Consider the following 15,465-nt stretch of genomic DNA (forward strand, 5'->3'; position numbering starts at 1 on the left):
AAAATCATAAAAGTCAAATGAAATAAGTATTACCTCTAAAAAAAGATTAAATGTGCTTAGTTGAATAACACCATCATCAAAATTTAAATAAGACGATAAAAACCTTATTGTTTCATTATATATTTAATTCAAGATGTCTATTTAATTCATTGCGTGTCTGTCGGTGTGTGTAAACTTTTTTTAATCTCTTCTAAGTGTGTCTATCCTCTCATTAATAGTAGTGACCTTTATATATATATATATATATATATATATATGTGTGTGTGTGTGTATGTGTGTGTGCGCGCGCGCTTGCACTTCACGTATACTAAGTAGCATAGATGTTACTATATGTTCCTCGGATACTGGATAATCCTGTGCATTGTTCCACAATTTTTTTTCACTTAAATTGAAGTTGGTGTATTCCATACTGATGAATCAAGGTGCTTTATTGGAAAATCGACAATGACAAAAGAATTGACATTACGTAATCAATACAGCTTCGGATTGGTACAAAATCTGAATAAATAAACAAAAAAATCAACTGGAATAAAAGGGCACTATACTTAATTTAAGCTAGACAAGTTAATTAACGTGTTGGCGTTTCAAAATCTTGTGATCATGACAGATACATGGTCAGGAATAGTTTATTGGCAATTAATTAATTAACCTAAGTTCCCATAAACAATTAATAAGACTTTGTCGTCGTGTTTAATTAATTAATTAATTAGCTAGCCGTATTATATGAACTATTCTTTCTTATCTGCCGTGTCCCATTTTTCATCAATAGAAGGAAAGATGATGTCCATGCTAGTGTTGCTGCTACTCCCAGAATTAAACATGGCGTCCGCCATATCCACCACCGGCTGGTAGTGATCAATTTCCCTCCCATATCTACCACCGGAGGGCCCCGCACCGCCGCTGCCGGTGTTCACCACATTGCATATGCTAGCTAGTGAACCACCAGTACCATGCCCAAAATCCCTGTACAAACACGGATTTTTAGTATTAGTGGTGGGTCCAATTTAGTGTTGGCAAATGGACGGGTCAAAAATAGATTAGACAAAAACACTTAAAATATCTAATCTGCTCATATTTAATACGAATAAAAGTAGTAAAGATATTATTTCATGGGATTCATTTTTTTTTTTTTTTAAGAAATGAATATTTAGAACGCATTACATTTAAATTCTGAATATGCTTATGTCCCTCATACCTTTGTATGTCAAATGAAGTACTAGTAGCGCTTGGGCCAGCTTCTCCTTGTGGCTTAATATCCATGGAAAGCCAATGCTCGCTTAAGGAGGCTGAAGTTGGTGGAGGCAACAGCAGCGGCGCCGGAGGCGGAGTTGTGGTGGTTTGATGAGTTATCTCTTCCACGGACTGAGGAGGCACGCTGCACGTGTGTTGAGATCGGTATGTTACTTCGAATACGTAAGGATCATTATCAAGGCGTTGGACTTGCTTCTTGGCTGGACAATTGTATAACTTTTGGTAGGTGCATCTATAATAAGCCCTGAAATTAAATCGTCAAAAATATTAGTATTAGTTAATGGATTTAACTTATATACAAATAGTGTGAAATAATTAAATTCTTATCGAGGACTTTTTACATATCATAACAAGTTGTATGATTTCTATTTTCTTTTCTATTCTATCAAATTAAATTGATTATAGCATTCGTTGTAGGTAACTTTTACTTGATTGTGTGAAAGAGTTTTATACTGGTTGTACCATAAGTTATACTAATATATGTAGTTATTTACAAACTTTCTTTAGATGAAATACTGGGGTAGTTTTGTATGTTAAATATTCATGGTGTTCCTACCTAGGGGAAGAGTCAAGAGACGAGTATCCATAAAAGAAAAAAATTATAGAAACACCAACAAGGGGATTAAAGTAAACGGTAGTTAGATGCATGTCATTAATTCTAGAATGTGTAAGAAGTCTAAAGGGTCAAAATGTCCCACTGACTCCCAACAATGTTGTTGTATGTGGAATTCAAATTGGTCAACATATCCAATACCGTATTTTGTTTTCTACAAACAGGAAAAGTCAGTGAGAGAAAGGTCTAAAAGTGCAAGCTGATGATCAGTATTAGTACTAGACAAGAATTGTTAGCTTCTTAATTACATGGTATCTATATATATCTTTATAAAAAAGGTGACACTTCTCCACATACTTCTCATCTCATTGGTCAAAGTTAAGTTGTTCAAACTGACTGTTTCTAGCTTGTTTTCTACTTCAATTCAGAGGTCATATAATCGGCGAAATTAATGTATAAAGATGGAGTTATAATGGTTTATCTTGACCCCTTCAAATAATAAGCGCGAAGACTTGGTCCGTAGATTTTGTCGAATTTGGTTGGATACTATTGAAAAAAAAAAATTAAAGAATAAGAAAAACAAGCACGTACATACTATATATTAGTGAATAAAAATAATTAATTACCTTGGGAACCTAGATCCAAGAATCTCTTTCTGACCATATTTTCTCCAAGTATAACCATCTTCAGGTGGGAGTTCAAGATTTCCCATTCTAGGAGCAGCCATCCTCACTGTTCTTCTGTCTGTATCTCCCGTTCTGCAAGTTACAAAAAAAGCAAATAAAAACTATTACTGGCAGATTATGAATATTCCTCGTAGTAAGAGATTGATCATAAAAATTAGAGTTTAAGTTATATACATCATACTTGTAGATTTTTCTTACACTATTAGGTCACTGATCAAAAGATTTCTCTGAGATAAGCCTTCTTAGGACGTGGAATTTGTGATCTTAAATCTACCTATTATTGTATCACAAATATGTAGATTTAAGATCACAAATAGGATGCGGATATCTACAGATATTTCTTGCAATATATATTAGCTAGCATCGAGTCCCTCTTGTCAAAATAATATTCCCAGATTCAAAGTAAGAACATTTTGCTGTATGAGTTAACCAACATTAGAACATGTCAATTAATAGATTTAAAGACCGGAATGAAAATCAGTATAGGAAAAATGTGGTCGATAGGAGGCACAACAACTGGATTTATTGTCGTTGCTAAAAGTTCTTTAACGATGGGATTGAAATAAGGGCGACCGGCGACCATCAGATTTTTTCCAGTCATTATTGACTAATAGCGACTGAATTAGAACCCTTAACAATCGAATTTTCTCTTTATAAACACCTATTTTCTTGTAGTGATAATAACGTTTCACCAATACTTAAACATTTTTCTTGGTATTTTATAAGTTTATGCTAGTACACCTACAATCGGATTCAAAATCAGAAGTACACCTGTTGCGTCTTTAGCTGATTGGGAGGAACTATACAATCAATGAAAAGAGCCGATAATATGATTACTGGCAGTGAGCATAAGCAAATACTGACGACAACTCTTATCTGGAAAGTAGAAGAGTGTTATAAGATGGTAAATCCTTCTTCCCCGAAAAGTCACCAATTGCACGCATTTCAATCAAATCCTAGCACACAAAACTATAAAATTATGCAAAAGTTCCAACTATTAATATGTTTTGAGAGAAGAAGATCATGTGAAGTCTAATAATTCGGTTATTTTTCTTCCTGAGCTTGTGGTGATTCTTTTAAAGGATCAACAAATTAAATTCTGGAACCAATACCTTTGTTCCCTCATATATGGTTTTGAAACGAAACCTGAAGTAGTCGGGGCTCCAAAATTAATAATTTGATGTCTACTTTCCTAATGTTGGATTTGATCAGCAAGATCTTTAGTTATCGTTCCTTTTATTTCTTCCTATTTGCTAAGGAACGTCAAATGATACCTTTTCTCTTATGTTTCTTCTGAATAGTTACAAGCCATTACTTAAGCTTATGGCTAGAACACCTAATTGTGATCATGTGAACCGCTATATATATCTAGTCGTGCTAAAATAATTGTATAATACATTTCTTTGCATAAACATTATTGTCCCCACTTATGATTATTCTTTTGTATTTTAAAGTGCTAATTTATTAATTTCAATATTGCATTATGATCTCCTTTTCTTCGTAATTTAACGATATAAACTTGGAAGAAAATCATTGTTTGTTGACATTTTTATCGTTAGTGGTGTTCTGCTATGGAGAAAGTTCTGTGGAATTTCTTTGAAAATGTCATAAAGCAGAAACTAATATAAGAATGAAAAATATAAACAGTAATTATAACCTTTGTGTGCGCTCCTCTTTCCCACTGGTATTTTCACACTATAACGACTGCATGAAATAATGCACTAATTTGGTTGTTGGTGTGGGAGGAGTTATTCATGTATTAAAATTAGCATAATTATAAACATTGTCGTTATTGGTTACAAAATTGGGAAAAGATAACCTCCACGTAGAATCTAGGATAAGTTATAAAATATTTTGTTGCTTTTTTTCTCTTTTTCTCATAAAACATATATAACATTGCTAATATAATATTTGATTCATGTTTTCTTTTCGGCATAACTAATACATGTATAAGCTATGAGATAATTTATGTATTAATTTATACAAGGTATATAGAAAATGAAATAACTGATCCCTGCTAACTAATCTTTACATTACCCGCATAACTAATATTTGCATAACTCTAACTACGAAGGGGTTGCTTGGCTTTGAGACAAATTATGCAAGGATTACTAATGTAAAAATTAGTTACGCAGAGCATTCAAAAGGCAATCAAACATTGCATTTTTATTGATAGATTTTTGTATAGGTATTACCATGCCTTGTATATAAAACGAATCGACTCCTAAAAGAGTAGTTTGGTTCTCGAACTAGTTATATGCTGCGCCGTGAAAATGTATTACAAGGTCGGAATTACTAATTAATACATGTATCCCTATTCCATATTCTATATAGCATAAACTTATAAAGGTATACAAAATATCGTTAGCATATATCGGTATATTAGCAATACAGGGCTTAATAAGGCTAACCAAATGTCGTATTAAGCTATACAACTTTTGTTAGTTCTTTTATACAAACGTAACTAATCAAATATTGTAGTACTACTATTTCTTACTAGATTATAATGTTTTTTGTTAATGCCAAAGTAGTGAAGTTTCTTACCTTCTTCGTTGCCTTTGAGAGGAAGAAGAACGAGCAGCTCTATTCGAATCATGAGATGCATCCATGACCTGATTCTGACCCGCCACCTGATGTTGCAACCCCATTTGATCACTTTCCGGTGGCAGCCCATGCCCGGCGAATGCTGGCATATTCTCTGCTGCATGGAACAATTCTAGTGCCTGAGTTGTTGCAGCACTACTACTCAGCCATTCTTGAACCACCTGTTGCTGATGCTGATGATGGCTCATTAATCTTTCCTTTACATTATTAAATACGGCGAGGATTTCTTCTGTTTTATTTAATATGACACCTCGTTGGTTTGCCCAGTTTGGTAAGTTGGCTTCCAGCTCTTTACCCAGTTTACACCCATAAAGGATTATAGCAGTTGTCTCATCCATGTATATATGTCCCTTTTACGAAGAGTTAACTACTTGGCTGGTATTTTTTGTTCAAAATGGTTTATGGAGGTTTTAACTTGTTCAAGACAACATAAATGGAAGTGATTTGAGGAGAATTTAAGGGGATTATCTAGGTGGGCTTGCTAGAGTATTATATATGAAAAAGAAGATTGTGTTTTCAAAGTATTTGTATCTGTTGAACACGGTAAGTATACTAAGATTTCATAGAAGCTTAGGGAAAAATTATTATTATAAGACCAAGTCATGGTCTACAAATTAGTATAAACTGAGGTTTTTTTTCTCAGGTCTACGAGAAGACTGGTCCGCATTGAAAACCAATCTTTTGGACCATATTTGGTGTTGTGAAGAATTTTCCCCAACTTTGAAGATGTGACTTCCTTTTTTTTTTTTTTTTTTTTTTTTTTTACTCTATATGCAATTTATTCTCTACGAATTTGGTTGGTAATTACTCTCTCCCTCGTCCAACTTATATATATGATGATGGTGTTCTTTCTACTTTAACGTAACGTCCTTAAATATTTGACACCATTCTATTACATAAAATGATATTGTAAGAATTCAAATTTATATGTTTTATATGAGATTTTTTTTTTTTTTTGTAGAATTAAATTCCAAGTATAAATATATATTTTACTTAACGTTTTTTGTTCACCACTATTACTATGTATCGAGTTTGCATTGTAATTCGTATCCAAACAAATGATATATCACATAAAACGAATTCTTCGTTAAAAATTGTTAATGACGAGGTTAGTGGATGGATTAATTAAATTCCAAATTTAAATTTGAGGAAGGACCTTGACCCCTATATTACGATTTACGACCATCTTCTCCATCTGGAATGTTTTGATTTTGACCCTTTGCAGCAAGCCTGATTGATTCATATGGGTCCCAACTTCTTCTTATTCTTCTTCTTTGTTTAGAGTTAGAATGAAAAGGGACAGAGATACTATGTAGTATTATTAGGTGAAATAAAATTACAAATGGAAATGATTCGACCCTAGAGAAGTAAAGGGACATAGCTCTTTTCCTTACAATATAACAGACTCATGTAGAAAAAAAATAACGAGTTCATAAGAACTTTGGTGAGAGTCTAAAATTACATAAATGGTGATTTCCTATCTAAATATCTAATTCTTAATTAAACCAAAATATCACGTGTTTTGATGGCAACTTGCAAGTCTTGCAATGCAGATTACATATAATTAAGTTCCGCGTCTAACAACCTTTTGATTTGTTTTTTTCTGCTTTTTTGATATGTTGATATATTTTTCTTTTTTCTTTTTTTTTTTTTGGATTACAATATATAGCAGAGAGTTCATTCAGGAAGGACCCAATAAAATTTCAAGATTCCACCTTGCCGATTCTTGCTTTATCATATTTAAGGAGTTTTCAAGGAAAAAAATACCTACTTTCTTTCAGTGAATAGAAAAAAATACCTACTTTCTTTCAGTGAATAATTTATGTTAGTGTGCCTATCATTCTCATCCTGTCATTCGTTTGCAAAGGAGAATTAACAATAGACCTTTTTCTTTCACACGGAGATATTTTTTAAATATGAATAACAAGGAGATTAATAAATCCCTTCAAAGTTATTTCAGAATTCCAATTTTTTCCATGATTCATGCATGGTAACATAAATTCAGAGGCGGAGCCAGGATTCGAAGCTTGTGGGTTCGAGATTCTAATTCGTTTAAGTTACTGAGTTCTAAATAGAAAATTTATACATATTTAAAAAAAAAAATCTAGACAAATACAGGTTTTAGACTAAAGTTACTGAGTTCGGCCGAACCCCGAGTACTATGCTAGCTCCGCCCTAACATTTAGAGCCTCTTTGGATTGGCTTTTTGCCTGATCGATTTTTTTTTTTTCTTCTTCCTTTCTTTGTGTTTTTTTTTTTTTTTTTGTTTTTTTGTTAAAAAGACTTTTATTTATTTAATATTATGCATCTGTTCAAACAGAAGTGACTGCGTTACTGCTAGCACAAGATTGTTTTGGCCACATAATCTTTCTTTCTGTTTCTTATTTTTCTTTTTGTATTAGGTTTAATTTGTTTTATTTTTTCTTATTACTTTTTGTTTTCGTCCAAAGGATATGCATGGTAGTTTAATACTGAAATTTATTCAAGAATATATGAATTATACTCCAGCTGCCCTTGGATGATGCTTCATTTTGTTTTTATGCTATCATACGGAGTTAGGTACTCGGTTTGAACATGTTACAACTGCAAGTTATACAGTACACACACATATTTTTGAACATGTAATAACTGCAAGTTACGCATATACTCCCTCATGTCCATATTAATATGGTGTTTTTAGCTTTTATGTTTAGTCCAAAGTAAATAGTCTTTTACATAAAGAAGGTATTAATTTTTTTTGCAAATTTATCCTTATTTAGATAAGTGATTTTTTACATAATTAAGAAATCATATTGAATTGGTATTATTTAAATAAGCATAATTTAGTGAAAAAAATTTCTTACTTTCTAGCGGTGAGTGGTTTCTTAAGAAGTATGAACCAAACACAAAATACCATATAATGTAAATCAGAAGGAGTAATACACATAAAGACTTTGTCCTTTACATTCTTCCAGAGATTTAAATATTGAATAACAGTATCATCCTAAATCCATAAGACTCTATTCCAATAACTAAATTTATGTCACAAATTCTTGACGACAACAATATTCCACATACTTTTCGATATTTACTAGCAGAAAATTAGGTATGTATTATTGTGCCAGATAGCATACCGACATTTGAAGTAAAAGTCTTATATTCCCCTCCTCCCAACTGCTCCTTCCCCCCCCCCCCCCCAACCCCACCCACCACCCACACACACACACACACACACACAAAAAAAAAAAAAAAAAAAGGAAAACCAAGAAAAGAAAGAGGAGAAGAAGAACAACATGAAATATAATTGCTTGGAATCTTCTTTGGTCCAATAATAGACCGTGCTACTAGAATAACTCCTCTTTTGGTTTTAATATTTTGCACTTTTTACTCTATTTCGGCCCTACTAAATCGAGCAACGAATACCACATTGACGGTTTGTTCTATTTCGAAGCTTTTCACGCTTTAACATTTCTAGAAAGACAATTTCAACTAAATTACTACCTTTGTTTTTTGAATAGTTTGACCTCTATACGTACTATACACTAATTTTTCTTGACTTGTTTGGTCAAAATGTCAAACCTTAGCTGGTTTTCTTCCCCTTCAGAACTATCCATCCACCTATCATAGTATAGCCACTGTTAACCTGTTCTTTTTTATAATTTTATTTTTATTTTCGCATTAATACTTTTGGGGTCTGTTTGGAAAGCCACCTGGTAATTGGAATTGGTGTAATTACAAGGATAGTAATTACACAGTATAGTTATTATAATGACCGGTTTGTTTGTCACAGCGTAATTACAGTGTAATTACAAGCGTACTGTTTGGTTGCACAAGTGTAATTACACGCGATTAGATTAAATTTTAAATAAAGTAATTATCCAAACTTAAAAGTTAATATGATAAATATGTGTCTTTAGAAATGGTATTAAATTTGGTATATAAGATGCATACTTTTTCTATTTATTAAAGTTAGTAATCATATATTTATAACTAATATTGTAAAAATAATTGGTATATATTTTTCAAATTAATAATATTTTAATTTAATTAATAAAAAAAAAAAAAAAGCACACGTTTTGTAAGAACATCATGGACTGCATGTTTGATAAAATAGATTAATATTTATAAATATAATGTCATAACATTATTCAAATGTTTAACAAAAACTAATCTTTCAATGCTAACTGAAAAATAAACAACATGCAATGTGAACTAACAAGCGAATACTACTAAAGCAAATAAACTGGAACCATGAATATAACATAAATTCAAAATATAAAATGAAAAGTTAACATAATACTTTTATGTCAAATTCCAATATAACTTAAGTAAAAATAATTCAAAAGAAAAGGAAAACATAATAAGTTTATAACCTCATTCAACAACGAAATTCTACTTTAATGACATCACTCATTATATGATAAGTTTGTTAATGACATTATTTCTAATATTAGGAGGTATAGTTTGAAAAACAAGAATAATAATGCAATTATGCTAAATGAAGAAAATAAAACAAATTAAAAATACAAGGAATTACATGGAATCACAAGAAGTAAAGGTAGGGAAATGAAAGATAAATAATGTAAAAGAAATTATATTTTAAAATTAAAACAAATTTAAAAGTGAAAATAGAAAAAGAAATTAAAATAATAGAAATTAAAAAATTATAAAGAAAATAGATTACAATAAAAACAAAAAAGGAAACAAATTGAGAAGTAACCTGGAAAAATAAACTAAAGGTGACAAAAAAATTCACTAATTAGAAATTATGACAAGTTTGACGAGCCAAGGTCAAACTTGTCTTAAAAATATGATTAAGTTAAATGGGATTGAATTATAATTTTTAAAACTTTTTAATCTTTCACAAAATATAAAAAGACCCCAACTTAATCCCAAAAAATTCACCAGCCCCTTCTCCTCCTAGCACCCCTCCCCCCGCGGCACACCCACCCCCGACCAATTTTTATTTTTATTTTTTTAAAAAAATTGATATTTTTATTTGCTTTTTCACCACCCCCCCTCCCTCCTCCCCATCCTCCCCCCCCCCCCCCACCCAAACGCCACCAAATATTTTTTTTAAGTTTTAAATTTTTTTTTATTTGCTTTTTGACCAGCCACCACCCCCCCCCCCAAAAAAAAAATGATTTGTTTTTAAAAAAAAAAAGTTTTGATTTTCTTCATTTGTTTTTTTCACCCCCCCCACCCCCTCCTCCTCCCCAACCCAACCCCTAAAAAAAAAAAATTAACAGCCCCTACCCTCCTCCTCCCCCACTTCCCCCAAAAAAATTAAAAAAAAAAAGTTTAGAAAAGTTTTTCTTTTTAATTTTTGCACCCACCACCCTTCCAAAAAAAAAAAGAAGTTTTGTACATTTTTTGTTTTTGTTTTTTTCTACCCCCCCCCCCCCCCCCCCCCCAAACCAAAAAAAATGATTTTTCTTGAAAAAGAAGTTTTGAATTTTTTTCTTTTTGGTTTCTTACTTCCCCCACCCACCCCAAAAAAAAAATGTTTTTGAAAAAAAGTTTTGAAAAGTTTTTATTTTTGGCACCCCCGACCCACTCCAAAAAAAAAATCTTGAAAGGAAGTTTTATTTTATTTTTATTTTTTTGTTTAGGAAAAGTTTGGATAAAATTCAGGTTGTTGTTGGTGTGTGTTTGTAGTGAAATAGATGGCTTTTGTTGGTATGGTTCGGGGTTTAGGAAAATATATCCAGATAGTTTTTGGGAAAAGGGTTCAAAACACACTATACACACGAACTTTGCGGAGGTCTATGACCCATTTTGTACTTATTTTTTTGTGTATTTTGTACGCTTTTATATGGTGACGTGTACAAGCGATTGTATCTACTCTCTTTGAACGCGTAAGATTCCATATAAAAGTGTAAATAATACATAAAAAAATAAGTCCAGTGGGGGGTCATAGACCCCGCAAAGTTCGTGTGTGTTATGGAAACTTTGGCAAAATCGTCGCAAATTCATCGTTCATCTTCTTCATAGAACCGAACTGAAATTTGATCCTAATGCACTTTAAATCTCAACCAAACATCACCAAATTTCAGATTCGAATTCCTCTCGACGTTTCGGTTCTTTTGATATATCACCCACTCGAAATGAAGCTCATTTGTGGCAACCCGAAAAATTCGAGTTCGAAGCTTCAAGCTTTGTTCATAGCGGTCATGGAGTCGTTCGGTTCTTCTTCACGTTCCGTACGTCTTCTAAGTTTTGAGTTCGCCTTCAAACAATCAGCAACCAAGAATTTTATTCATCAAATCCGGAATTTGAAGACCCAAATCTGAAAGCTTCAAGTCGAAACTCGACGTCCCTAATGGAGTTTTTGTTTACTGATTCTACTATCTTAATCCACTATGATTAATCATGTTTTCAATGTCGACAATGTCACAAATCCTATATAATATCGAAAAAGACCCGTTTGATTTGGTCGTTACAATGGAGTTTTTTTGGGTTTGAAATTTTGGAACAAATACCCAATTGAAGAATAATTAAATCTTTTAAACTCAACACAAAGGAAAGCAAAAAGGCACAAATTCTTGAACAGCCACAAACTCAACACAAAAGGCATGAAGCAAAAGGCACGATAATTGAATGAAAAATTAGCTCTAATAACTTGAAAAAAATTTGGTCACTATAAGTGCACTTATAACGACCGGATTTATCTCCCTTCGTTAAAAAGTGGTCGCTAAATATCAAATTTCCGTAGTGGAGCGCGTGCATACACTCAAATGAGTTTGGGTGACTTTGTCCATTTGAAAGCATAGATAATACACAAAAATAAGTCCGGGGGGTCATAGGACTCCCGCAAAGTTTAGGTGTGTTATGGCAACTTTGGCCATAGTTTAAGTGTGTTTGAACACTTTTCCCTAGTTTTTTTGTTCTTGTCCTGGTATTTATCTGGTTTTGTTTGTAGAAGATAACCAATAAATTTGTAGTTGTTGCAACAAGTAGACAATCTGTTGCAACGGCTCACTAATCTATTGGACATAGCTTCAGTTATTTGCTTCTGTTTGTAGAAGATATCCAACAGATTTATAGTTGTTGCAGCAAGCTCTACCCTTGTTGTAACAAATAGACAATCTGTTACAACAACTACAAATCTGTTAGACATAGCTTCAGTTAGTTGGTTATAGCTTCAGTTATTTGGTTCTGTTTGTAGAAGATATCCTACAGATTTGTAGTTGTTGCAACAAGTTTCTACACTTGTTGCAATAAGTAGACAATCTGTTGCAACAACTACAAATCTATTGGACATAACTTCAGTTATTTGGTTCTGTTTGTAGAAGATATTCAATAGATTTGTAGTTGTTGCAACAAGTGTAGTGCAACAAGTTCTACATTTGTTGCAACAAGTAGACAATCTATTTATGAATCAGCAAATGTTGAGGAAAGATATAGTCAAATTGACAGCCAAACTGACAATCAATCCTCAGAAAGAGATGAAGAACAGAGCCAAGAAGTAGTAGATACAAATGAAGAAAGTGAAGAAGAACTAGAAGATAAAGAAACTAATGATGGAAATTAAGGAGATGGAGTAGATCAAGGAAATCTGCTACACCCCAGAAGGCAGTTGCTGAACAAATTATTACTTAAGTTGTGGTATTTGGAGCCAAGGTGGTCGTTTAACAATTTTGTTTTTTTTTTTTTTTTTTTTTTTTTTTTTTTTGTCCTTTATGTTATTTGTGAATGATGTTTATGAACTTATTTATTTTGATTAGTTATGGTATTTGGAGCCAAGGTGGTTGTTGAACAATTTCTGTTCACGAACTTATTTATTTTGCTTACTAATTGTTGCAACAGATGCATACAATTGTTAACGAAGTTGCAACAAGTTACTAATTTGTTGCAACAAGTTACTAATCTGTTTCAACAAGTTACTAATCTTTTTAAACAAGTTGCTTAGTTGTTGCAACAAATTACTCACTTTGTTGAAAAAATTCAAACAATTGCTTAAATTATTGCAAAAACTAAAAAAATATGTCGCAACAGATGAGTTAATTGTTGCAACGGATCATACATTTGTTGAAGAAGTTGCAACAAGTTACTAATCTGTTTCAACAGATGGATCAGATATTTAAGCAAGTTGCGTAGTTGTTGCAACAAATTAATCACCTTGTTTGAATTATTGCAACAACTTACTCATATATTGCAGCAGGTATCTCATATGCTGCAACAACTTACTCATGTGTTGCAAAAACTCCTCCATTGTTGCAACATATTCACGATATTGATCACATCGAACTCCTTTGTTTATACTGAATAACATTGAATTCATTTTTGTTATCACTAAATATGGTCGAATTAAGTACTTCACATCAAATCACTGTAATGATCGCTCGATTTAGGAAGAATACAGTTAGAATTGCCCATCTAATCCATGAAATTACTATCTAATCCGTTAAGGATGTTAGTATATATATATATATATATATATATATATATATATATATATATATATATATATATATATATTCATCACTAAATACCATTTATTTTCTTTGTTTAACACTAAATATGGGTGAATCAAATAGTTCGCATCAAATCACTCTAATGATCACTCGATTTAGTGCATACCGACTTAGTAGATCATCTCTCTTGACTCAAAATACATCAAATTGATTAAGTATTACACATTGATAACTAAATATCGTTGATTTTATTTGTTTATCACTAAATATGGGTGAATCAAGTAGTTCATATTAATTCACTCTAATGATCACTCGATTTAGTGCATACTGACTTTAGTAGATCATCTTTCCGACTCAAAATACATCAAATTGATTAAGTATTATATATTGATCATTAAATATCATTGATTTCCTTTGTTTATCACTAAATATGGGTGAATCAAGTAGTTCACATCAATTCACTCTAATGATCAATCGATTTAGTGCATATTGACTTAGTAAATCATTTTTCCTGACTCAAAATACATCAACTTGATTAAGTATTATACATTGATCACTAAATATCGTTGATTTCCTTTGTTTATCACTAAATATGGGTGAATCAAGTAGTTCACATCAATTCACCTCTAATGATCACCCGATTTAGTGCATACTGACTTAGTAGATCATCTTTCCTGACTCAAAGTACATTAAATTGATTAAGTATTGTACATTGATCACTAAATATCGTTGATTTCATTTGTTTATCACTAAATATGGGTGAATCAAATAGTTCACATCAATTCACTCTAATGGTCATTGGATTTAGTGCATACTGACTTAGTAGATCATCTTTCCTGACTCAAAATACCATCAAATTGATTAAGTATTATATATTGATCACTACATATCATTGATTTCCTTTGTTTATCACTAAATTTCATTGATTCCCTTTGTTAATCACTAAATATGGGTGAATCAAGTAGTATCTGTTGCAACAACTGTAATATTTATTGCAGCAAGTGTAGTATATGTTGCAACAACGGTAGTATCTGTTGCAGCAAGTGACATAGTTGTTGAACAGGTCCTTACTCTTGTTGGATAAACACAACAAGTTACCCAGTTGCTGCAACAAGCCACTCCACTCGTTGGAAAAACCCCAACATGTAACTTAGTTGCTGCAACAAATTGCTTACTTGTTGGAAATCTTTTAGCAGTTGGATAAAACCCAACAAGATACTAGTTGCTGCAACAAGTCTTGTTATTTGTTGGATAAAACCCAACAAGTTACAGTACATTGCAATGATTCATTACTTGTTGGAAAGCTGCTTCAAAGCAATTTATTAACAAGAATACACACATTTGTGATTTGAACACGATCAACATATCATATAAACCAAGTTCACAAACACCAAGAACATAAATTATCATTCTAAAAAAGAACAAAATTAAAATGTCATAAAGTTCCAAAAAATAACTATTATTAGAACACAGTGCAATTAACAACTATGGAGCATTTCGGCTTGGACATGTTGTTTTTTGTGCCAGCTGTTTTGTATAAGGAGCATTTGTTTTTCCTCGTTCGCAATGATTCCCCGATTCCACGCTTCCTCTTTGTCCGCCTTCTTCCAGGTTTGCTAGGATCAACATATGGAGGAGGTATCTCTCTCTCTCTAATTCAAAACTTTTTTTCAAGATTTTTTTTTTGGGGGGCCGAGTGGTGCAAAAAACAAAAACTTTTCAAAACTTTTTTTTTAAAACAAAATTATTTTTTTTTGGGTGGGTGGGTGGAGTAAGAAACCAAAGAAAAAAATTTCTTTTCAAGTTTTTTTTTTTTTTTTACGGAGGTGGGGTGGGGGTGGGGGTGGTGCAAAAAATCAAAAACAAAAACTTTTCAAAACTTTTTTTTTAAAATAAAATTAATTTTTTTTTTTGGAGTGTAGGGGGTGGTGGAAAAAAACAAAAACAAAAAAAAATTCAAAACCTTTTTTAAAAA

At 32.1% G+C, this 15,465-nt stretch overlaps 1 protein-coding gene across 1 annotated transcript; it reads right to left on the bottom strand.

The window, feature by feature from the left end:
- Nucleotides 1-550: 550 nt before the first annotated feature.
- LOC132029611 (WRKY transcription factor 55) lies at nt 551-6,142 on the bottom strand. The gene is made up of 4 exons (XM_059418896.1): nt 5,035-6,142; nt 2,431-2,562; nt 1,196-1,495; nt 551-963 (listed from the first exon to the last, which is right to left on the bottom strand). Exons 1-4 carry the CDS (start codon nt 5,430-5,432, stop codon nt 729-731), a joined length of 1,065 nt encoding a protein of 354 aa, XP_059274879.1. The 5' UTR covers nt 5,433-6,142; the 3' UTR covers nt 551-728.
- Between the last annotated feature and the right edge of the window lie 9,323 nt (nt 6,143-15,465).

Source organism: Lycium ferocissimum, chromosome 1, assembly GCF_029784015.1.
Source record: "Lycium ferocissimum isolate CSIRO_LF1 chromosome 1, AGI_CSIRO_Lferr_CH_V1, whole genome shotgun sequence".
NCBI lineage: Eukaryota > Viridiplantae > Streptophyta > Magnoliopsida > Solanales > Solanaceae > Lycium > Lycium ferocissimum.

Excerpts from the sequence above, each read along its gene's own strand:
- LOC132029611 (XM_059418896.1), bottom strand. The coding sequence starts at position 5,432 with ATGGATGAGACAACTGCTATAATCCTTTATGGGTGTAAACTGGGTAAA. Across the intron at positions 2,563-5,034 it reads TCTCAAAGGCAACGAAGAAG|AACGGGAGATACAGACAGAA; the intron begins GTAAGAAACTTC and ends TGTAACTTGCAG. Across the intron at positions 964-1,195 it reads ACTTCATTTGACATACAAAG|GGATTTTGGGCATGGTACTG; the intron begins GTATGAGGGACA and ends GTGTTTGTACAG.